Source organism: Panthera pardus, unplaced genomic scaffold (genome assembly GCF_024362965.1).
Source record: "Panthera pardus isolate Hobbes unplaced genomic scaffold, ASM2436296v1 HiC_scaffold_10, whole genome shotgun sequence".
Classification (NCBI taxonomy): domain Eukaryota; kingdom Metazoa; phylum Chordata; class Mammalia; order Carnivora; family Felidae; genus Panthera; species Panthera pardus.
Window position 1 is genome coordinate 108,971,657 of NW_026526655.1, and position 25,256 is coordinate 108,996,912.

The 25,256-nt window shown below is 49.7% G+C and overlaps 1 protein-coding gene across 1 annotated transcript in view; it reads left to right on the forward strand.

Annotated features, from left to right (window-relative positions):
• The first annotated feature begins 2,771 nt into the window (after positions 1 to 2,771).
• GYPC (glycophorin C (Gerbich blood group)) overlaps positions 2,772 to 25,256 on the forward strand; it is a 42,516-nt gene continuing 20,031 nt past the window's right edge. Inside the window, exon 1 of the mRNA XM_019469413.2 lies at positions 2,772 to 3,189. Coding sequence (XP_019324958.2) covers positions 3,153 to 3,189 — 37 coding nt within the window. The 5' untranslated portion in view covers positions 2,772 to 3,152. The remainder of the gene's footprint in view (positions 3,190 to 25,256) is intronic.

Below are 25,256 nucleotides of genomic sequence, written 5' to 3' on the forward strand. Positions count from 1 at the left end.
TGCAGTAGGTCCCCTCCAAGAGGAAACCAGCACTATGCATGTGTGTGCATGTGTGTGTGTGCATTTGGGTGTACGTGTGTGTGCATGTATGTGTGTGTTTGGGTATATGTGTGTGTGTGTGCATGTGTGTATGTGTGTGTGCGTGTGTGTATGCGTGTGTGTGTGTGCGTGTGTATGCGTGTATTTGGGTGTGTTTGGGTGGGGATAAGTCAGGCAGGAATCCCCCTCACATGCACAACTCCCACCCTATGTAGTTCTGGGAAGGAAGTGAAAGTTCCCCTCTGGGGCCCCATCACACCCTCTCTGTCTGTGGTGAGCTCAGCAGGGTATCCCAACCACGTCCTGCACACATTACAGAGGCTGCCAGAGCTGAGTCCCAATCCTGGCTGCACTCCGTCAAACAAGTTCTTGTCACTGCTGCCAACCTCAATTTTCTCACTTTCAAATGGGCCGTTGGCAATATTCTCTTCGATGGTGCTTATGTGAATTAGATAACTGTTTTATTGTTATAAGATATAGCTGAGTTCTTGCTACTCCATTAATAAGCACCCAACACATCAAGATACACTGCATTTCTGTGACTTAGTATCAGACCCTTACCATAGAATCTAATTTTTCATGTTATGATTTTACCTTCTCAAAATACTCCTCATTTCTTTAAAATTAGACACTTTTAGGATTAAACCTTCTAAACTATATCAAATGTTTCTCTGCTAGCTAAATGACTACTCACTATTAAACACTATTTATCTTCTTTTCAGAATGGCCTGAAGTCCTTACTATAAAGTGTGTCCATCAGGGGACAGGACCAATGTCTTCGATAACTTACACTTAATGTCTTTAACTTATTTGTTGAGTAAGATATTGTATTATTACATTATTATCTAATGCATCAGTCACAGCGACCTCACTTTGCAGATTGTTCCAGTTTCACAGATGAGAAAACTGAGGCTCAGAGGATTTGAGTAAAATGTTGAAGGTCAGCCACATAGAAGGCAATGAGGACTCAAACCCAGATGGAGTCCCAAAGCCTAGGTTCCTTGACGGTCCATGGTGCAGTCACATCCTCCACTTATGGCTGGATCCAAGAAGCTTTCGTTGTATAATAAATGCTACTCTGTTTTTGTATCCGACCTTAGAGTTTGTGGAGCTACCTTTCTTTAGTTTTTTGGCTTCCTCTCTGTAAAGGATTCTTGTTACATTTTCGTGCTTTAAATTTTTTTTTAACATTTATTCGCTTTTGAGAGTGAGAGAGACGGAGCATGAGTGGGGGAGGGGAAGAGAGAGTGGGAGACACAGAATCCGAAGCAGGCTCCAGGCTCTGAGCTGTCAGCACAGAGCCTGATGCGGGGCTCTCACTCACAGAAGGGGAGATCATGACCTGAGCCAAAGTCAGACGCATAACCAACTGAGCCCCCCAGGTGCCCCATTTTGGTGCTTTTAACCTGTCCTACTTTGGGAAATGACATAAGCAAATGTCTTATGATTATATCTAAAGGCCAGTTGGCTGTCAGTGAGGATCTAAAAGTCTCCCCACAGGTGTTCTCACAAGTGAGATGCAATGACCTGGCGACTTGTTCTTTGGTTACCTAGTGGCTCTTTTGGCCTCCTTTGGGCTCCCCAGCTGCATTTCAGATCATTGAAGTTCTTTAAATTATGAACTCTGAATACAGGGGATTCTATCATCTAACAAGGACTTATATGCTAAATTGTTGCTAGTTTCTAGTAAATGCCTTTTCTGTCCCACTGTTATTTATAGACATTGCTTCTGCAACTTTGAAATGCAAGTGCTCCTGTCTGCATTTTCTAGGCGAAGAAATGGAGACTCCAAAGTTTCCACACCTGGCCCAAAGCATTCCGTTGAATAGTTCCCTTCACATCAACATGTATATGTAGCATGGGAGTCTCACTAAGGATTTACAAGCAGTGTGGGTTTCTTCATCATCTAACTAATGAGAATTATGAACATTTGCCCACTGTGTCAAACAGGCCGTCCTCATCTTAATGCCTGGAGTTGGTCTAGCCCACATAGAGCTGGGCAAGGAGTCTGCTCTGCACACCTCCAGGGGGCAGCCTTACATTGTGTTCAACCTGGTTGGTACTCCCAAGGGCATATACATCGTGCAGACATCTGAAATGGTGCCCCGGGACTGCAGCAGAGCATCCTTACCTGGGAGAAGGGGAGAAGGTGTCACAGCTGGTGCATTGGAGGACCATCAAGTAAACAACATGAAAAGCCCCACAGGAAGGACCATCAGACATGAGGACAGGATGTGTCTTGGATCTGAGATTTAAAACCAGCCTGACATGGTCTCAAACTCCCTTGCCCTTCTCCCTGGTGGGGAGAGGGGAGAGATCAAATTTTGCATATAACATAGCATTCCTTCTCTGTGAGGTAGGCAGACTCCATTTAACTAACCAGAGTGTCAAAATCCATCTCAAAGTTTTTAACTGTCCAAGTAAAGTGAATTCTTTACAAACTCAACTATGTCTGGAAGCCTCAGACAAAAGTGATCCAAATAAATCATACGACCTTTGTCCAAGCAATCCCTTTTTCTAAGAATCTTTTCCAAACATCAGCCCACGGATGGGGACAGCGCCCTTGAGGAGAGCCAGCCAGGCAGGGACTTCCCAGGCCAACGGTGCCCCTCAGCCCTGAGTGGCCACACAGCCATCGAGTGGCCAAGCAGCCTGCCAAGATTCAAACACAGGTCTGTCCCTATTTGGTCACTGGCCCTAACAGTGCCCTGCAGGCCATCCTGTCACATCTGGGAGTTTTTCAGTCCTCACCCAGGGGAATTCTCCACCACAACCTCTGAGTCTGATAGCTGCAGATGGAAACAGAAACACAGAAAATGTGATTCTTGCGCAGGAAAGTTGGAACAGAGAAGAGTTCAGACGTGGGCGGGTGTGTGTGTGTTTAAAAAAAAAAAAAAAAAAGGGTGGAAACCCCACCAGCCAAGTCTGCAGAAAAAAAATAAATGCAGTCTGCCTATCTGGGGCCAGAGCCCCTCCCCTCGGGCCGCCGGAGACCGTGACACAGGTGCCGCTTCCTCCCGGCTGCTGAGGGTCAGAAGCAGGCCCGCGCGCCCCTCGCCACCGCTCGGCTTCTCAGTGCCCCTGGCCCGACCGGCGCCCCGCACCCGCTGGCGATGAGCAGTCTCAACAGCACGTCGCCGCCCGACCAAGGTGAGTGCCCGCCGACGCCCCGCGGGGTTGCGCCCCAAGCCCCCGGGTCCTGCCGCTCCGTTCGTGCCTCTGTGCGGTGGCCGCGCGTATCCGCCGCGGGAACTTGCCCCAGGCCGGGAAGTAAGGAACCCCTGCGCGGAGGGAGGGGACAACGCCCGCCATGTGGCTCGGCCGCCCCGGGACGTGGGGGCAGATTCCGAGTAAACTTCAGGAAACTCAGCCGGTGCCCTGACTCCTCTCTGGGGCGGCGGGAGGGACGTGCACGCGGCGGGGGCATCTCTGGCCTTGACCCCCAGGGCGTTGTAATTCCTCTTTCTTGTTAAGAAGGCACATGCTTTCCTGCTGACGGGAAAGAGAAATCGGATACCCCGAGCTTCTCTGTAAGGGTGTTGGGGGACCTGGCCTGGCCTCCCCCACCCCTCCTCTGCCAATGGGCTTTTGCAGTAACAATATCAACAACAACAAAAACTTAAAATTTTCTTCTTAAAAAAGTGAATGTTTATTCCTCTTATCCCCAACTCTGCCCAGGTCTGCTCATTAGAAACTGTCAGAGGAGAGACATTCTGAGTCAGTGGTGTCATCCTGTTAAATAATTAATGTGATAATAGGGGTACTGGGGACACCCGCTCCTTTACAAGTCTTTAACATCCAGGTGGTTCTGTGGCCTCACCAGCGGAACTGGAGCATAGTGTACTGTGGCTAGGTCTGTGGTTGTGCACTATGTGCCTGTGTGTGTGTGGCCACTGGCATGCTTGTTTGGGGGTGAGTGGGGACAGGAGTCCTGGGGGGAGGGCCCCTCCGCCTACATTGGCATCAGGCGTGCCACTGATTAGCCAGGGGCCTGAGGCAAGCCAGCCTCTGTCTTAGCTCCAGCACCGTCCTCATCATCCGTGAAATGGGAACATAGGATATTCTTCTTTGGGTCCTGGGAAGGAAGCTCTGTGTAAAGGTCCCAGCATGGAGATGGACCGCTAAGGGCCCCATAAATGTCAGTCATCTTCATTTTTCATTTTACAGGAGACTGGATCTGGGAGCTCATGTTGGCTCCTGTTTACGTGTGTCCGTGAGTGTGAGAGTCAGACACTAGTGTGTGTGTGTGTGTGTGTGTGTGTGTGTGTGTGTGTGTGTGTGTGTTGGGGCCAGGGGTGAAGGGCAAAGCCACTGAGGAAGTGCAGGCAGGCTGCCACTCCCCCTTCTGGAGAGGCTGGCTCCCTCCCCAGGAGCCCTGCCCCGCCCCCTCCCTTAAGCAGTTCTCTAGGCTTCAAGTTTCAGACCATGACCAATGGCTGCAAACACTTCCCTTCTGGAGCTCAGAAGGATGCAGCCATCACTTGCATGCCATTCTAGATTACCCTTAGGACTCCATTTATGGCAGGCTCTTTGCCGTGAGAGAACTGTGGGGCCCTCTCTCTTGCTGCTAACTCAGGCAGGATGTGTCTATATCCTGTGTCAGTTTACATCACTGCTTCTCAGAACCAGAGGTTAGGAGAGGACCGCTTGGGCTCCGCCAGGCCTGTCCCCTACCCTCTGGCCTCAGCCAACTCCCGTAAGCCAGAGTGCCACAGTTACTGCGTAGGAGTCATGTGCAGAAATCCATTGCTTTGCCCTTGGATGGAAGGGGTGATTGCTCAGTGAGGAGATGGTCAGGTTTGTAGACTTTATTCAGAATTCACTGCCTCCGGCAGAAGCAGAAAGGGTTGCGTTAAGTGCCAGGTGAAATTCCATCTCAGACGTTGCCCAACGGCTCCAGATATATCCATGGCAGGAGGAGTCACAAGGCATTGGCACAATCAGCAGCTGGACCTTTCCAAGGGTGTCTGGGGTTGGGCAATTATTCCTGGGTGTTTGGGCAACAGAGGGGTGTGGGGTAAGAGGCATTCTGTGTTTGCAATGGAAACACGTGAGCCCATCGATAACGAGGAGGAAGAGGCAGTGCAGGGAGGTTGGCACCCCAGATCAGTTTCCCTCTTTGCATGGCAGATATTCATATATCAAATGGCCTTCTGCAGCCCCAACCAAAACACCTTCCAGAGACTGTGTGGCCACAGTGAGCCCAGCAAGCTCAAACTAAGAACAAATTTGAACAATAAATCAAGAGTAAATAATAGGAAAGAGAAAGATACCATCCCACCTCCAGAGCAATTTATCAATTTGTGAGAATCCTTCTAAAGTGTTATGTGTATACACAGCTACTTTCTGTTTTACAAAATAAAACTCACTTTATATATTCTCCTTCATCTTGCTTTTTTCTCATAAGAATATATGTTGAAGATTATACTTCATCGTCAAATATAGACTAACTCATTCTTCTCAGGGCGTTGTATGAATATATAAATAAATTGGTTATTTTATTTAACCAGTTCCTACACCAATGGGCATTTAGGTTATGGACAATCTTTATTTGATTAAAAAAAAAAAAAAAACAGACACAGTGCAGCCATGACAACCCTTGTAAGCAGGCTTTATGTATTTACACCAATAGGTATAAATACATGTGTTTGTATAAATTTCGGGCAAATGCCCTCACACACAAATTTGATTTCTGGGACAAAGAGTGTGAACATTCAAAATGTTGAAGATACTAAAAAAAAAAAAATGCCCTCTAAAAAGTCACATGAATTTCTAATACTCACCAGTAGCCCATGAAAGTCATTATTCCCCGCCCCCCATTCACCCTGTGTGGTTTACCTCTTAGCCAATCTAGTAAGTGAAACAGGTTGCCATTTTTGAACGTGCCTCTGTAATTCTAAGTGAGGTTCTGCATGTTTTCATATCTCCATACTGGATTTGATCCCACCTCCAATACCTGTGGGCTTTGAGGAGGTACACACTATAGCAGAGCCTCAGTTTTCTCATCTGTGAGTGGGAATAATAACAGTGGCTTCGCAGGGGTCACGTGATGAATGAGAGAATAAGGGTTTGGCATCATGCCCAAGAATGGTGGTGACTGTGGCTGCTGTTGTGAACAGAATTTATCACAGTAGACCTGACCTGTGAGTGCTGGTAATCTCCAAAGTCTCCTTTACAGACAGTTGCTGTTTTGGCTTCTGATAACATAACAAGGATATCAGTACCCACGTGCTGAGCCTTGTGGTAGGGCCTTGCGTGGGTCACCTTTCCATAGCCTGGTCTCATGGGCATTTTCTTACCTGTTTTGCAGATGAAACACTGCAGGCTTGGGGGACGATGTACCCCAGGCCCCCCAGGCACTGAGGAGGGCACAGCCAGGCTATGGACACAGGCTTTCAGACCCGAGAGCCAGCAGGGTCCAGCCTGAGGGGTGTGTGCAGGCAGGGCACTGTGGGGGCTGTGCCTGGGAAGTCACCACTGTAGTTTTGCACACAGAGGAACTGCATGTGGCACGGGCGCTGAGAACCTGCCAACCAGGCACAGTTCCTCGGCCGAGCCTGTGTTCTAACCACAGTCTATGACCTCAGTCTACCACTGCCTACTGTAGTTCCCTGTTCTGTGGTTGGGCCCGACCCACACCAGGCCAGCTGCTGCCCTTCACCCTGCCTTCCACAGCCTGCTGAGGCTGTCCCCTGGAGCCTTTTCCTGTGGACTCTCCTGATGCCCAGACTGCCCTGCCTCTCTAGCTTCATTTCCAGGGCTCTCTGGGTATCCCCACCACACATGTACCCATGCCCGTGCACTCGCACATTCACACCCACATACACACACACAGCCTGCCTGCCTCACTCCTGTTCATCCCATAAAGCCAAGTTTATGACCCCCAACCTCCCTGGGCCTTCCCTGAACACTAGAAGACCACCCACCGTGGCCCTGGGGACACTGTAGCCACCCCCCAGATTCCTGGATCTGTCTGTTTCCTGGAAATTCTGACCTCCTAAGGGGCTCCATGACCTTACCCACTCCCTCCTTGAGGCCTGGTCCAGAGAGGTGAATACTCCCAGGTCTGCATCCATTCCACACGCTGAAATTGCCTTTTAAAAATCATAGGGGCTCCTGGGTGGCTCAATCAGTTATGTGACAGACTTTGGCTCAGGTCATGATCTCACCTTCTGTGAGTTCAAGCCCCGCGTCGGGCTCTATGCTGACGGCTCTGAGGCTGGAGCCTGCTTCTGATTCTCTGTCTCCCTCTCTCTCTGCCCCTCCCCCACTCATGTTCTGTCTCTCTCAAAAATGAATAAACATTAAAAAAAAAAAATCATTCACTCAATAGCTCCTAGTCCAGCACTTGGCATATACATGGAGGTCAGTGACTAATAAGTTAAAATGGACAGAAAGTCAAAACGAAACAAACTCTAAGAACAGGACTGCTGGGCCCTGGCACTCACCGCCTGGCTCTTTCGCACTCCTGCACTGATTCTCACCTCCTGTTCTCCCCCGACACCCCAACACCTTGCCTAGGGTTTTCTCCACATCTCTCTGTCATCTGAACTTCCGAGGCAGTGCTGGCTCCTGCCTTTAGTTAGTACGCATTTTCACTCTTGCACATTCTTCCAGAACAAATAGCGTGCAAAAGTGTAGCCAATGGCAGATGCTGACAAGAGCGGTTTTCCTCTCGTGCCAGCAGGCGCTGAGCCCAGGACACTGGATTCCATCACAGGTCAGGCGGGCGTGGCAGGCTCTTTGCATGACTCCCTCAGAGAGCCTGCAAGGTTGTCACCACTGCACACACAGCCCCTGTGGCCCCAGCCACAGTGGCCCAGCGGCCCGGCACAGCGGTCTGAGCCCTTCCTCCCCGCCAGGCATCTTTACCCCTCTTGTTGGTAACTCTGACACTGACCGGTTGCTGGAGGCTCAGTGTGGACCACTCTGAGAAGTAGAAACTCCAGGGGGACCCGGTCAGAGGGAGCCCCCACAATTACCTCTGAGAGCGCGACCTGGTTCCCACAGGAAAGAGAGGAAACTTCCCTCAAGCTTCTTAGCCGGGGAAGGGAAAGGTTCACATTTTGATATCGACCAGAGCACCTGTTGTTAACAAGGCCTCCCTCAGCAGAAGCTACGGCTAACTCTTGAACACCAGGGCTTTGAACTGTGTGGGGCCACTGTTACGTGGATTTTTTTCGATAAATACAGTACACGCTGTAAATGCATTTTCTCCTACTTATGATTCTCTTAATAACCTTTTCCTTCCTCTAACTTTCTTTGTTGTGAGGAAACACTACATAAGCCATATAACATAACAAAATCTGTGTCAATGGACTGTTGAGGTTATTGGTAAGGCCTCTGGTGAACAGTTAAGTTTTGGGGGGAGTCCAAAGTTACATATGGATTTTCACCTGTGTGCGGGGTCAGCACCTCTCACCCCCTACGTTGTTCAAAGGTCAGCTAACCCCCCAAAGGTATCATTAGAACCTATCTGACCTGGAGGAAGGGACATAACCAACACCAGCCCACCCCACCCATCCTGTCCCACCTGAAGGGTGAAAAAAGAATGAGAAACACTTGTGAAGTTCACGGTCCAGAGGCACAGGCTCCTACTCACAGAACCGTGGGCCACTTCCTCTGCCCCACCCCACCACGCTGTCACTGCGGTTCCTTCTACCCAATAGGTCATGCCCGACTGTCAACAAAATTACAAGACCCACTAAAAGGCAAATAATACAAATTGAAGAGACAGAACAAGCCTCAGAACCAGACGTGGCAGGGATGTTGGAAGCTGACCCGCACGTCACTTGCAGAGCCCGTGTCCCCTTTACCTGCACACAAGGCATGTTTTTAAGAGGGGTACAAGCATACAGCCGCCCAGCTGACCCCAGGCCGAGCCCTACCATTTCTTCCCCTTGGAAAAATTTTCTCCTGGAATGGAGAAGCTTTGCGTTTTAGCCGTGGGCACATATATTCTCACCAGAGTCTTAGAGTGAAGGACATTACGGTTTGCTAAATCAAACCCAGGTAATGCAGTCATGCCTGCCTGCCTTTTGTGTTGGGCCCCAGTCTGTGATTTCTGCATTCACCAGGCAGCATGGCCCACTGGCTATGACATGGTACTTGCTCCTGAGAGGCTCACCAGACTCCAGGACCTTGCACGCCACCTTCAGCCAGCGGAGGCTTCGCGTTCAGGTCCCCCTTCTGCACTTTTGAAAACCGTTTGACTAAATTCACTTTGTACCAATTTGCTGGTGATGAAGAGGTCAGACTGAAGAGGTCAGAGGTTTGAATCTGAACCCGTTCTGACCTGCCTGTGGCCTTGAACGTGTCGCTGGGCTCCCTGCGTCCAAGTTCTTCCTCCAGGACAGTGCTGGCTTTGTCCTAGACAGTCGCACAGGACCCCCACCCTCAGAGGGCCCCACACTCTCAATGCTCTGCAGTCACTCCCTTGAAATTCTTCGCTTTTGTAAAGGGGCCCCTGTTTTCAATTCGCACTGGGCCCCACAAATTCTATAGCCAGTCTTGAGCCACTAAATGGGGATAATAATAATTTCTACCTCAGGAGTTTGTTCTGAGGATTAAATGTATTAGCCTAGATAAAATTCCTCCCGTAGCACCTGGTGTATGTTAATCACTGCCACTTACTGAGTGCTCGAGTGTGTTGTAAATGAATGCTGGCTCACTCCCCCTGCCCAGCTCCCTCCACGCTCCTCAGTCTCGTCCAGGTTTGCCCATTTGCTGTTGAAAATAGTACCTGAGGCCAAGATGGCAGAGTCTGCCCAGGTCTGTAGGGCCTGGTCGAGGACCTCTCCAATAGCTCTGGCAAGCTGCTCCCTCCCGAGCTGTGAGTGAATCAGAGGGGGTGCAGTAGGGGGAAGGTAGCCCAGAGAGGGTGTGCAGACCACTGTGACCTCAACACCAGCTGTGGCCTCAGCAATGGGTTTCCTTACATGGTGCCTGGTGGACCCTCCTTGTTCCATTAGCCTCATCTGAACACCAGCCCCTGAACAGTAGGGGCTCAGCTGTCCTGTTCTCCATGGGGAAGAGTAGACTCCTAAAAACACTGAATGAATGAATGAATGAATGAATGAAAAGGTCTAGCCCATGCAGGCCAAGCCTGATGTACACAAAGTGCAGTGGGTCCCAGTACTCACCTCCCCACCCCCATCCCCTAAAGTGGCCTCCGAGCTCCTCTTGGTTGAGCCCACCAGCTTGTCCCAGCCCTGCACTCCTTACGCACCCTAACCTGTGTTACCCCCCTACCCATCTCACCCACCACCTCTCAGTGCCTTCTCTCCTGGCTCCCTTCTCTTTTTCTTCAATGCTGCCAATTGTGTGGGTTCACAGCCAGGACTCTGCCAGGTGCTCCTTAATGCCCGGGCTCCCCTCTCTCCTGGAAGGGCTCCCCTTGTCCAGCCTACAGCCCACCCCTGAACTCCTGCAGGGGACCTGAGCCTTGTTTCCTCTGAGACTGGCTTGTCATTTGAATTGCCATCCTTCCACTTCTACCAAAATTCTCGTTTTAGTGAATTAATTTCAGCTATGGCTGACAATCCCGAGTGATCTTTTTTTTTTTTTAATTTCACAATCTCTTTTTTTTCCCTCTTGTTACAAACTCTAAATTATCCTTACTCACTGTCCTCTTATGGTGATGGTCTCCCTGACTCAAAGGACAGAAAGTAGACTTCACTTCCCATATGCTATCTCATTTTGCCTTGTAGCCACCCTAACTAAGGGAGGTATTTTTATCTCCATCTTGCATATGATGGCACTGAAACCTAAGAGGCAACCAGCGTGGCTTGCGGAGAGAGCCACAGCCAACCCCTCACACTCAGGCTCACATACGGTGGATTCAGGCTCACGTTCAGCGAGTTTTTCTAGGAAGGCTCAGCCAGGATTAACCCACACAGCAGGCAAGTGCTTAGAACCCAGGGTGCTTTTAGATATCCACAAAAATGTACATTTCTTTTACAATGAAAAGGAAGAAAGGGGTGCCTGGGTGGTTCAGTCAGTTAAGCATCTGACTCTTGATTTTGGCTCTGATCATGCATGATCTCCCAGTTCATGAGTTTGAACCCTGCATCAGGCTCTGGGCTGACAGTGCTGAGCCTGCTTGGGATTCTGTCTCCCTTTCTCTCTTCCCCTCCCCTACTTGCTCTCTCTCTCTCTCTCTCTCTCTCAAAATAAATAAACATTTAAGAAATTTTAAAAAGAAAAGGAAAAAATGAACTTTTGAGACTAAACATTACATTTGTCTTTATACCTATGCCACTGTAAAATACAGCTTTTGGTATTTTGGGGGAGAAGGGACCCATAAACATAAAGCACCGAGGTCCAAAACGGTCACCCTGCGGCCCTGCCTGGCTCAGCACAGCTGAGGCCAAGGGACCGGGTGCCTGCCTGCTGCTCCCTGCACTGCCGTTCTCCCCGCCGGACTCTGCCCTGCTCCCAGCACTGTGACCCCTGCTCCCAGCACTGTGACCCCTCTGCGCATCTGTCCTGCCTCAAATCCTCACACTTTTTTCCCCTGGCAGTCCTGCCTAACCCAGCAGAGCCCTGGGGGCTGCGCAGCGGTAGTGGCTGCTTCTGGGCCTGCCCTGTACCCCAGCCTTCAGGAGATTTAGAGTCAAAAGTAAATGCTTGAGGGAACCTAGGTCTCTCTCTCTCTGTCTCTCTTTCCCATCCCACCCCCCATCTCTCTATCTTTCTCTTACTCTCTTGGCTATTTAAGCCATGAAATTAGGTTGTTCTCCACTTTAAAAAGTTTTGAAAAGAATAAGTTTTCTTTGCCCTGTTTCACTATAACAGAAACAATCACGTTCGCTGGAGAACTATGTGTATGACCAAGAGGAAAGGTATAGGACGACTGTTTCTAGAGCGGAGGTGACTTGGAGATGCATGTGTGTCAGGCAGGTGACAGCTGGAAGGCAGTTTCAGAGAGAGATCTGGGCAAAGATAAAGACGGCCTGGGGGCCCCAGTGAGGAGCTGGGGGCTGTGAAGAGCCTGCTGGGGCTGCACGGATCACCCCAGACAACGTGGGTCTTCACACAGGCACAAAGGGGCCGGGGGCGGGGGGGGGGGGGGGCGGAGAGCACTTTGCTCCATGCTGTCTCTGTTCCCCTCCAGACCCAGCGACCATATACGGGATACCTTGTTTCATCCTGAAGGCGTTGCACACACGTAGATGTTGTTTGTTCCAGTTTAGGAATACGGAAACTGAGTTTTAAAAAGTCGTGTCCCCAGGCCCTCGCCATGCACCACAGGCACTGTCCAGCCTTGAGCTCCGTGTGTCTCCCTCTGCCTCTTGGATGTGGCTCCCCGCCAGGGCAGAAGGGGGGCTGCCCGTGACCCCGTGCCCTTCTGCTCAGCTCTATGCAGCTCCGAGGTCACTATCAGAAAAAAAAAGGCCTTTTTTTTTTTTATCCACCCACCCCAGGCCACTTGTGCTCAGCTCTAACCTCCTCTGCCAGCCCACACCTGCCAGCCCAGCAGCTGCTAATGAAATGCCCGCAGTGGCACACAAGGGCCGGGCTGTGGCTGTGAGTGCCTTGCCAGCCAAGGCCAGCCCACACATAGGTCTCACTTTCCCCCAGGGAAGCAGTGGGCAGCTGCCTCTCAGGTTCACCGCAAGGACACTGGGAGAGAATGAAGCCCCCACCAATTCCTCACCAATTCCTGGGATGCCTCCACCACAGAACCACCCCTGGGCTGGCAGCTTTGTCTTCTGTTAAGATACTGTTAAGATACTAGCAGCCGCAGGACCTTTCCTGCATTGTGCGGTACTTTGCCAGGCACTTTCAAATCTGTTCCCCTTCTTCATTCAAGAGAGACTGTTCTCCCTCTCTATGAGGAAACAAAGTAAACCTCGGAGAAGTCAAGTGACTTTTAAGAGTTCCCACAGCCAGGGGTAGTAGATGGAACAAGGCTGTGACGCAGGCTGAATCTTCTGGGGGTGTGTTGTTTGTGCCACAGAAACTCATTCATCAGGTTCTGAAGGGGGTGATAGGATGCAAGGACTACAGGGTCACCGAAAGGGAGACACTTTGACACTGACCCTACATTCTCCTGTATATCCACATGTACACACATGCACAAGCACACACACACACACACACACACACACGCATACTCACGTACACACGTGCATGAACAGGTGCACACACATACACACACACACACAGTCCTTACCACTTCCTTACAGTCATCAGCAACAGACTGGTGTCACCCCCAGGTTCAAGGTGGGGAGGAGCTCTTTTGGGTTCTAGTTTGGCCTGGGGCAGCGTGGACAGGCGTTTAGTCTATGGGTCCTATGACCTCACAGAGACAGCTGGAGACAAATGTGAGAAGTGCTGTCTACAAGCATCTTTGGCCTTAGGCATGCTTTTGAAACTATTTCCTCTTCCACTAGTTTTCAGACAGCATCCCATTTCTCTGCCTTGGTCTGGTATCCCTGCAGTACATCTGACTATCAGCGGTCTGTTCTGTCTGTGATCTCTTTTGAGGTCAGTGTGATGTCCAGGCCGGATCCCCTTTACCACCACCCACCCCCCATTGTGGCAGACAGGGACACACAGGTCTGAAGAAGGCAGCAAGGTTGTTTTGGTTATTTGGGATTTGGACTCAGCATTGCCTCTCCCCATTGAACCCATCCCAAGTCTATTAACAAAGGCAACAGTCTATTAGTAAGTCCATTAATAAAGACAGCCTTCTCTCTGGTGGGTTATCTATGCAGCCCATACATGTACCAGTAGTTAAATTTAGGGCTGGTTTCCAGATTTGATCCTTACACACACCCTCTTCACCCCCAGTCTATCACATGATCTGGATCATGTCTTCAGGGATCCCTTGGGTAGCTGGTGACACAAGCCATGAGCCTTCTGGTGAATCCAGTCCAGAGCACAATCTTCAGATCACCATAATCAAATCTGATGCACTTTGATTCTGATCCAATGAGCACCACCGTGCAAGGGGCCACACAGGAGACACAGGGGACCCTGTCTTCAAACGGTCTTCAGCCTCACTGGGGAAGCAAGACCCAGGAATATCAGAGGGCAAAGGAATTCAGAACACCCTTCAGGTTCATGCAACTGTGCAAGTCCCCTCTGGAATAAAGGCTATGTATCCCTGAAATTCCAAAAGAAGTAGCTTCTCACCTCGGGTCTCCACTCCAAACACACACACACACACACACACACACACACACACACAGACACACACAAAATGGTGTCACAACTATAAATCTCCATTGCAGTTATTTTCAGCAGAAAGGACATTCCCCCAAAATAAATTATCAGATAAAGTCTAGAAATACAAAAGAGATAAAAGTTTATTTGATGTCTGTTGACTTGAGGAGAAGAAGTGAGTGACCACACTCCAGGGGCCCCTTGTAATGGTTCACTCTCAAGTTATCACTGGACACCGAGGGCTTTGTGAAACCCAGTCTGCAAATTCCTCCTGCCTGGTGCCAAAGCCATAATGGTTCACTGATGTCCAGTCACTGTTGGTTGTCAGTGATGATACCTGGGAGCTTGGATCTCAGAGGATCTTTCCATCGTGGATGTTTCCATCACATAAAGCCAGAAAATGCTCTCACTGTGGTTAAATGTTTGCCTATGGCCAGATTGTAATGGATGCCTAGCTGTCAATCACTTTACCAATGAATTCCATGGGGACAGTTCTTACCAACTTCAGGACCACTATGCTCAGACTCCATGAAGAAAACCTGAAAAGTGGGAAGGGAAATTGGATGGAAGAGTCCATTATGAAAGCGATTTATGCACAAATTTTTACCAACCACCATATACATTCTTGGTTCTTCAATAGAAACACACATCTTGTCATCTGTCCTAGGGATTAAGGAGGAAACAGATAAAGTATAAGACAATATCCCTGCCCTCAAAGTATTTTTGTGTTTGTTGGAGCAAACAGACACACATCATAATAGGAATAAAAAGTGACCCATCCTCCTAGGGGGAAATTTCTTATCACATAAATTCAGGTTGCAAACCAAATTGCCTATATCTTGTGATTATTCACTGAAATAGCTAAATATATATCGAGATATTTAAAGAGTAACTTAAAGTAATATAGCCCTCAGATGTAAATTATGACCTAATATTAGCTAATATTGGTAGGTAATATTAAATTATGATGAATTTCTACTTAACCAGATAGAGTTTTATCTCGGGTTAAGATTTTGTGCTTGAAAAAACAAGTTGTCAATGATCAACATTGATTCTTGAGAATGTTCTAACTTCGGGGAATGACTTCGGGAAAGATACATTGCAAGGATGTAAAAAGGAAAACTGGTGCAAATGTATGCGGTCCCCACGATGTGCAGGGATGATCTGACCTGTCAGAAGAGCTGAGAAAATGTTCACTGGTCATACTCACCAGTAGCCATCATCCTCACCATCACTGTGAGGTGGGTGCTGTGGGTGACACCCCCATCTTCAGGATGCAAGACATTGCCGTGAGTGGTAGGGCTGTGATTTGAACGCGAGGGGTGGACCCCTGGGGTGGGTGCAGAAAATGGGGAGTTTGCAAGGAGAACAAAGTTTTCTTTCATAGGAGGAGGGAAAGAAAGTTGGTTCCAAAGGATTTTTTAATTACATTTCTGGATGTGGGTCTCTGGTAATTACCCCAGGTCATCTCCTATTTAAGAATCATGGAGCTTCTGAAAAGACCTTTCAGAATGTGCTATTTTTAAACAACTCATTTGAGCGAAGTGACGTTTGTCACTCACTGAAAAAGCAAACAACTCTGGGAAAAGTCAAAATATGTCTTGGAGGACAGGGCAGTCAAAGGGGGAGGAATCCACAGTTTTCCTTCAAATTTCAGAGCTCTGAGGCTGTGTTTCCCATTCTTGAGCCCTTCTGGGCCATTTGTTTCCTGAGGCTTTGGTCTCGCCTATTTTCCCTGTTCTTCCTTTTGTTTCCAGGGTGGTGCTTCTGGGGCAAGCCAACTCTGAGATTCCACTGCCTTGGAGGCACAATTATCTGAGTTCCTGGCTTTATCTTGCCCTCCTTGTCCAGGGGCTGTGGAAACAGAAGGCTGACTGTCTAGGCAGATAAAAGGCTGACCTCCCACTGCCCTGCCTCCTGCCCACCCCCACCCCCACCGGGGTCCCTCATGGTTTTCCTTTGAGCTCCTATGAGAGGGCCCTCCCCAAGGGGGAATGAGTGCTTGGCAGCATTCTCCTCTGCTCAGTTCATGATGTCTCTTTCTGAGCCGACAACCCCCTACTCAGGGATGTTCGGACTGCAGCAGGCCACTGCCTGGGCCTCCTCTGGCCTCCCTCGACCCAGCCCTTAGAATGTAGCCAGGCTGTGGCCATTTCTCTTCTTCTGGGACCCAACACCCTGGAGGCTCAGGACTCCCTGGAGAGTCCCTATGTGACAGGGCTGGGACAATCAGTGCAGTTGACCAGAGAAGGTACACAGGGCCAAATCAGAGAGGCCCAGGCCACTGCCCTCACCAGCAATGATGGCTTCAACCCCATGCAAGGTTTAACTCAGAGGCAGGACCCCACCCCACCCATGCCACCTTGTCAGCTACTGTCGGCTCCACCACTAAGCAGTGAGGATGACTTTGGGTTAGTCACCTCGCCCCCTTTGGCTTCCGTGTCCCTGATGCTTATGTCCTCACAACTTCATGGGATGTCCAGGATGCAATGAGCCCCAGGTGCCACCAAACTCTGCAATCTGTGGTAGCAGCCATGGCAGTGGACAGAGGGCCTGCATTCGAACACCTGAGCATTGCACAGGTTAAAGTTCACGCCTCAGGTGTGACAGACCTGGGTTCAAGGTGGAACTGGGTCACTCGATAGCTTCCTCCCTGCGGGCACCTTAAATGAGAAGATGTGGGTAAAGGCCCAGGCCAAGGGTGGGACAAATTCTTGATAAATATTAGCCTGAGTGGAAAGAGAGAGACTTAGTGACACAGACTTTAAACCAAGGGTCTGCAAATTAAGGCCCATGGCGCAAATCCAGCCTGCCACCTGCTTTTATAATTAAAGTTTTATTGGAACACAGCTGCACCCATTCATTGATATAGTGTCCATAGCTGCTTTGTTGTAACAGAGACCATATGGCCCTCAAACCCTGAACTGTTTACTACCTGGCCCTTTATCAAAAAAAAAGTTTGCTGACTCCTGACTTAAACCAACAGAAAAATCTCTAATGGCTCAACTTCCAGGCCTAGAGCCCACCTGGGCCCCATTGCCCCTCTTTCTGACAAGAACCCATGGAAGAAAGACCAGTGCTGAAGGTCAAGGACCAGACATCAGCCAGGAAGGCTCAAATGGGCCAGGCTGGGGACACACAAAGTGCCTTGGTTCCCATCACTTGATCTACCAATGCCCAGGCCACCAAGGAGAGGGCCTTTGTTATAGTCTTTACTTTCTCTTGTCCTCCAATCATCTACCTGTCAGTACAGGCACTCAGAGCTCTGCTGCTGCCCTGCAGAAAATCCTCACCTTACCTTGACAGGGGTGAGAGGAAAGGCAATATATCAGACAGGGCCCCCTGGACCTACAGCGAAGGAGGGCCAGCCAGCTCACCTCCTGAGTTCAGAAAACAGTGCTTCTCACCCAGGGCCCAGGCAAGGGAGAGGGACACCTCTCAATTTGGGCAGGAGTTGGGCCAAGTACATTGCCTCCTGACCTTACTGAAACCTCCTACCCCTTTGGGGGGTTATCCTGTCACCCCTCTTTTCAGATTTGGAGCTGGATGCTCAGAAGCGTGTCCACATTTGACCAGTTATAAAATGGTGGATCCCTGAGTCTTCACCCATCTTCTCCTGTGCCACCTATACTAGTTAGCTAGTAGGCCAGGAGTCACATTCCATGACCATGTAGTGAGGACCAACTGTGTGCCAGGCCCTACTTGAGGTTCTGGGGAAATGACAGTGAACAAACCAGCAGTAATCCCAAAAGGGAGTTCATATTCTTTTGGCGTTGGACAGGTAGACACCAGACACATGGGGATAATGCCCAGTACATCAGATAGTGCTGAGTGCTAGAGAGGACAACCAAGCCAAGAAGGGATATAAGGAAGACCAAGGGATGAGGGAGGTACCATTTTAAAGACCATGGCCAGAGAAGTCTTCACTGGGAAAGATGATGTTTGAGAAAGACCTAAAGGAAAGCCAGTGAGTCAAATGGGAATATCTGAGAGAGGACATAATAGGCAGAGAGCACAGCAAGTGCAAAGGCCCTGAGGTAGGAGGAGGGCTGGTCTGATCAAGGAATAGCCAGGAGACAGTGTGACTGGGTAGGGGGAGGGGAGGGCAGGAAGTGGTCAGAAGGAGATGAAGTCAGACAGGTGAGGTGGCAGAGAGACAGTGGGACCATCTGTCAGCACCTGTTGTAGCAGCTGGAAGCCCACCATCCTCCTGAGTCTTGGGGCCTGCAAACCTCCTGATAGAACGTTCCAGACCCTAGGAAAGGAGCCATTGAGCACCTCAGCTAATGCTCCAGCAAAAGACTAAGGAGCAAGGCCCTGGGCGAGCCCTGGCAAGTGGTGAGAGTGAACAGGAGGGAAGAAGGAGGTAAGGAACTTCTAAGGGGTGCCTGAAATACAAGAAAGTGGGAGACAGGAGGGACTGTACCAAGAGCTGCATTTGTCCTCAGCCGTCCTGAGAGGTGCCTTAGTGGAGTGCACAGGCACACGCACACCCAAGCCAGCTTCCAGAAGCCTCTCTGAAATTGCTAGTTGCGTCTGCTGGGTCTGAAGGTTTTTCTGCTGGATTGTGCTGGGCCCTACAGGGACTGAGTGTGAGTGCGGGGTGGCAGTGGGGGGCAGGCCCCATGCACCTGCAGTTCCCAGGGCACTAGGACCCCAGAGGAGCAGCTCAGAGCAGAAGGATGTGGATCAGCCCCACACCTGCAGCTCTGGGTCCACAGAAGCCCTGGGGGCAGCCACCCAGCAGAGAGCACAGAGCAGCAACCTTCTCCCCTGGGGTGGAGGGTCTGGCCTGGAAGGGGGTAGAGAAGACGACCCTGAAGGGGTGTGGACAAGGGTGGTCTGCCCTGCTGCTCCTGGGGTCCAGGCTGCCACCTTGCTGGGGAAGGACGTCGCTGCGCCCTGTTCAGCCTCATCCAGTCTTTCCTGGCAGAATGAGAGCACAGCCCAGAATACAGGCTCCTTCTCCCTGAAATCAGAGAACTGAAGAGACAGCTCAGGCTCAGACAGCTCAGGTTAGAGCCCAGGATTCCACCACCTCAGGTTCTCCCAAGCACACCCCCACCACCCATGTGCAAGGTGCAAATTCATACAACTCCCTGCACCCCCGGAGGTCCGGTTCATAAGACCAGGAAAGATGTTGAGAGGCTATTTACACCTGCTTTATATTTGCACGCTTCTCTGTTGAGTCTGATGAGCAGTCCAGACAACAGTTCAGTTAAGTGACCAAAGCCACTTGAACACGGACACAGGAGCTCATCCTGTGTGCCTCCTCTCCTCAGATAATATGATCCCAGTGGGAGAATCCAGTTTCTTTCTTTTTTTCTTTTTTTTAAGTTTATTTCTGAGACAGAGAGAGATAGAGCATGAGTCGAGGGAGGGGGATAAGAGAGGGAGACACAGAATCCAAATCAGGCTCCAGGCTCTGAGCTGTCAGCACAGAGCCCCAGGCAGGGCTCAAACTCATAGACTGCAAGATCATGACCTGAGCCGAAGCCAGATGCTCAACTGACTGAGCCACCCAGGTGCCCCTGAGAATCCAGTTTCTGCTGGAGTGACTGACTTCTCACTTGCTCCACCCGAGGGCCTGTTGGAAGTCAGGCCACCTGGGCTGTACCTGGGCTGTACTCGGGATGGCTGGCACACACCAAAGCCATTCACATTTCCTACCTCACTCTGTCCTCACCCAACCTGGAACAGCGGAGCGGGGAGGGCCAGAGAGGCTGTTGGCATTTACCGAGCTCTCTGTATGCCAGGGTGCCAAGGAGGACCATCCACGTGCCCACCGGGAAGGACAGTGCTGTTACACACTGCTCAGAAGAGAAGCCCGGGGTCCCCATACAAGTTGGTATCCTGAGTGTTCCTGGAAAAGATATAAAGTCTGTCCCAAGGACGCACGGATAGCACAGGGCACAGCCAGCACTGTGATTCAGGTGTTACCTGATCCGCTAACCTCCTCCCTGGCCAGGCTTATGGGCGGGCAGGCAGTGTGCCGTCCTTATGACACCATGCACTTTATGTGCTACAGTTTCAAAGGGATAAATGCTTCATGCTTAAGCACTGTCTGCTCCCCCCAACACATACACACACACACACACACACACACACACACACACACACACACAAGTCCAGGAGACCTGAAAGGCAGCACACACACCAGTACTGAGCTCAGGTCTCTGTGAGCTTGAGACCCGGTGTGCAGGAGGGTCCCCACTCACTCCAGCATGGGGAAGCCTGTGGTGCCTTGTCCTGAGTCCCCCTCCACCTGCACTTGACTGCATCTGAGTGCGAGCACATTATATTTCTTCCAGGGGCCTTTTTCTCTCCCCTTCACTCGCATGGCATGGAGGAGAATGGGGCCTCCACCCAGGCCTGCCTCAGATAGGACTCTGGGCGGGAAGAAAGCAGAGTTGAGCCTCTTATCAGGCAGCTGCAGCGAGACGAGATCCGGTGCCCCGCCTGGCAGGCCTGGGGCTGATAAAGTGCATCTGGGCCCAGGCGCTCACCAGCTGCTCTCTCAGACCTGTCCCCAGGGCCTAACCGCTCAGAAACAGGGCCAGTGAGACCCAGGAAGCTTCTTTCCGTTCTTCCCCAAAGCAGACTTCTGGTGGCCACAGGCAACAGGACCCGATAGGAAGCAATTGGGGGCAAAGGTTTGGCAAGGAGGGTCGATGGAGAAGGGGATGCTGGAGAGTTCTTGGGGACTTGGACATGGCAGCGGGAGTAGACACCTCTCCTGGACATACTCAGAGTACTTCTGTGGTTTGAGCCCCCTCAGGACCCCCTGGGAGGCACACAAGGGTTCCCATTTCTTTAATGTTTTGTTTATTTTTGAGAGAGAGAGAGAATGCGCAGGGGAGGGACAGAGAGGAGGACACAGGATCTGAAGCAGGCTCCATGCTGACAGCAGAGAGCCTGAGACGGGGCTCGAACTCACAAACCATGAGTTCATGACCTGAGCCAAAGTCGGACACTCAACCAACTGAGCCACCCAGGCACTCTCTGTTCCCATTTTTTGGATCAGACACTGAACCTAGGAGAGGGAAGGTGTTCAGGTACTTCGTTGACTGTGGTGTGGTCAGGTTGAAAGCCGGTTGGCTGACCCCAAAACCTCAGGTAGCCTCCCTCTTTCCTGGGAGCTCTGGTTTGAAGGAGATCAAAGACTCATCCCACCACCCCTCACACACACACACACGCGCGCACACGCGCGCACACACACACACACACACGTGCGCACGCACACACACACACCTTCTGGATGACAGCCAATTTTACCTTCAAAAGTTAACTACTTTTCCTTTAGGCTGTTAAACTTCTCATCGTTGGGATAGGGCAGACTGGGTTAGCAGACTGTGATGTTCACCAAATTGTCTCTCTGGCCTTAGTTGTCCTGTCTGTAAAATGGGCTGGTCACCCCTGCCTCACAGAGCCGCTGTGTCCAGTGCCCTGCCAGGAGCACACAGGCTCCAGAGATGAAGGGCATATTGTGTCACTGGCTGCCAGGGTCCCATCCCCAGACTCAACACTACACTGGGAGACAGGGCCAGGGGCTTTCAGGGGTGGACAGCAGTAGACCTTTGGGCTTTGAATCCTGGTTCTGACTTCGGCAACTGAAAATGTCTCTGAGCCTCAGTCTTTTCATATATAAAGCAGGGATGGAATATAAAAATATATATTTTGGGGGCACCTGGGTGGTTCAGCCGGTTAAGAGTCCAACTTTGGCTCATGGTTTTCATGGTTTCGTGATTTCATGGTTCAAGAGTTCGAGCCCCGCATCAGGCTCTGTGCTGACAGCTCAGAGCCTGGAGCCTGCTTCGGATTCTGTGTCTCCCTCTCTCTGCCCCTCCCCCTCCTCCCTCTCTCAAAACTAAACATTAAAAAATGCTTTAATAATAAAAAAATTAAAAATTAAAAAATATATTTCATATGTAAAGCAGGTTGTTTGGGGGAGTTCAGCTAATGAGAGGTGCTCATGATTTATGTCTGTCCCATGACACAGTATTTTGAATGAGAGAAGCATCATGAGTGGCTGGAGGTACAGTTGAATTCCCAGCATGGAACAGACCATACAAAGCAGTGGCATGGGCCCGGCTGACTTCTAGCTGCCCTTTGCCCCAGGCTCTGATGCACACGGATACAAACAGAGTCTGAAGGACCCTCCAAGACAAGGCAGACACAGCGGCCTCTGTGCAGGCGGGTCAGGCAGGGCCTCCTGGCACCCTGGCCCAGTGACTAGAGGCTTCCCTGGAGGGGGCGGCCACCCAGAGGGGGCGGGCGAAATGAGAGCCTTCAGACCACCTGCCAGGACGGTTCATCACAGCAGACCTGATAGGAAAAGTGCATCTCCTGACTCAAATCCCCAAATTGGGACCATACAGGTGGTATGCCCTGACATGGAGACTGAGCTCAAGGCCTGGGATTATAGCTGGACTGTGGAGAAATGAGCAAGTTTCAGACCCCAAGGCTGACAAAGCCTGACGAGCTAGAGAAAGGGCAGATCAAGGGCAAGGGCAGAAGGACTGACAGCATAAGGGAGGAACAAGGCGGGGACTCCTCTGATCTCTACCCTGGAACGAGCCAAACCATCACCAGACATCACTAGTGCTGAAGGATTAGTGTATGTAAAAAGTTCTCTGCACTGTGGGGCACCTGGGTAGTTAAGCGTCCCATTCTTGATTTCAGCTCAGGTCATGATCCGAGGGTGGTGGGATTGAGCTCACGGGATCTTGGTTGGGATTCTGTCTCTCCATCTCTCTCTGCCCCTCCCATGCTCGTTCTCTCCCTCTCTTTCTCTCTCTCTTTCTCAAAATAAATTTAAAAAAAAACATTTTAAAAAAGTTCTCTACAGTGTGGAAAGATAGATGCAAGAGATGGTTTTACCACCTGGTACCTAGTAGGTGCTCAGTTAAGTTGGTTTAGCACACTCCTGCTTCCATTGCCTGCTGCATTTCGATGTGGTCTGCTGAGAGGAGCTTGCTCTCAGTAAGCTTTTGATGACCACCTACTTACAATGTGCAAGCCACCTTGCAAAATGCCAGGATACCGAGATGAAGTGGCATGGCCCTTCCTGCACCCCCAGAGTTATTTTGACATGCTTTGCGAGTCTGTCTGTAGTAACAGGAGGTCACTTCCACTGGGAGGTCAGGACAGACATCCTCCTTGATGGGTAGACATCCATTCACCAGGTAAGCTGGGTGGAGTGGACATTTCAGGCAGAGGGAACAGCATGAGCCAAAGTCTGGAGGTGTGGAATAGAATTAGAATCCGTGTTATGTACAGTAGGCTCACCTGGGACAAGTAGGAGGGATGTGAGCGTGTGAGATAATAATGTAGGAATTCAGACTGGCTTATGCCTGTTGTTTTGGGCTCAGGCCCAGGAGATCCCAGGGCTCTCCTCTGGGTGTATCCACGGTAGGAGACCCCCAGTCTACCTGGTAAGCTGACAAAGAACTAAACAGTCTGTGGAGCTGGCGTGCAATATTTGGGCCATACTTATTATACTAAAAAAATTGTTGCTTATCTAAAATTCAGATTTAACTGGTGCCCTGTATTTTGTCTGGCAACCCTAGGAGGGTGGGACCTGGACAAGAGAGTTTTTTAAAGGGTGTTGTGTGGTTCTAATATGCAGCCAGAGTTTAGAACCACCAACACACACTCAGTGCCCCAACTCCCAGGCCAGGTTGCCTGGGTGCAAAACCTTCTATGTGGATGGAGCCATCATAATCTTCAAAAGCATCCTCGTTTCAAGCAGTGTCGAGATCCCCTTGTCATTCATTCTTCCCATCCATACATGGATGCTTCACGCAATAGTCAAAAACGTACTTTTTATGTAAATTTGAAAATCCGAAACACAGCCTAATATTTAATACTTTAAATGGTATATTTATTTGATAATAAGTTATGTTATGTAACTACAATATAATTATTGTGTGATTATGGAAGTTAGTCATTAAATGGATATATTTTAATACAAAATAATAAATCATTGTTCATAACCCTCCAACCTCTTCAATTACACTGTCTCCTTCATTTAACTTCTAATCATACTCCTGCCAGAATCTCAAACTCTCCAACCCTCAAGACTCCTAGCCTTGTCGACTGGGCCTTGCTAGCCCCTCATTTCACCTCCGTACCTCTCCGCTCATGTCCACTTCTCTCAGCCTTGTTGGTCTCTCATTGTGTCATGCTGATTCTTTCTTGTATTCCAACTGCTCTTCTAAACTTGGAAGAGAGAATGCTCTCCCTCTCTCCATCCCTGTACTACTTCAGGATTTCTAGAGAATCCCTTTTTTTCATAATCTCTCATTTGCTCATGGCCTACAGTAGTAGACACAGCTTCTTTAGCCTGATATTTAGGACTCTCTACTTCCCATAATGAGTTGAATAATGAATAATGAAGTTTATTAACAATACTAAATGTGGTAGTGATGGTGGAAGAAGTAATAAGACACGGAAAAGGAAGAGAGGAAAATAAACCCAAGATATATACTGGATTTAGCCATTCATGTCTCTCCTTCCTTCCTAAACCATAGCTTTTATATTTCCCCCTCAAAAGTTAAAAATAGATATTTGGAAGGCACAGAATTACAATTTGACAATTTGCATTGGTTTACATATGAAACCATCCCTGCTAAAAAAAAAAGGGATAAAATTATTTGAAATCTGCCCTTGGACCATCTGGCATATCTGGGAGTCCTAATCCTAACCACTCAAACAGATCCAAGTCTATAAGTGGCTGATGTCTCTTTTGGTAACTCCATTTTCACTCTGTTACTTGGTTTGCTTAAGAAAGTAGTACATCAGTTTGATGGAATAGTAAATTGTGTCTGTACCTACCCTTTTCCCCTAAGGTTACATGTTAGATTTCAACCCCACATTTTGAAATGCTAAAAACCTTGATAAGGAAAGATGCACAAAGTCTGCTTTCCATCTCAGCTGTATTAAAACATCCAATTCACCAGTCCTGTTGGTCATGCGATGTAACCAGTTGTTGGACTTTAACCACACCACCTGCAAAATTCCGAAGTGAAACAAAGTCTAACTTT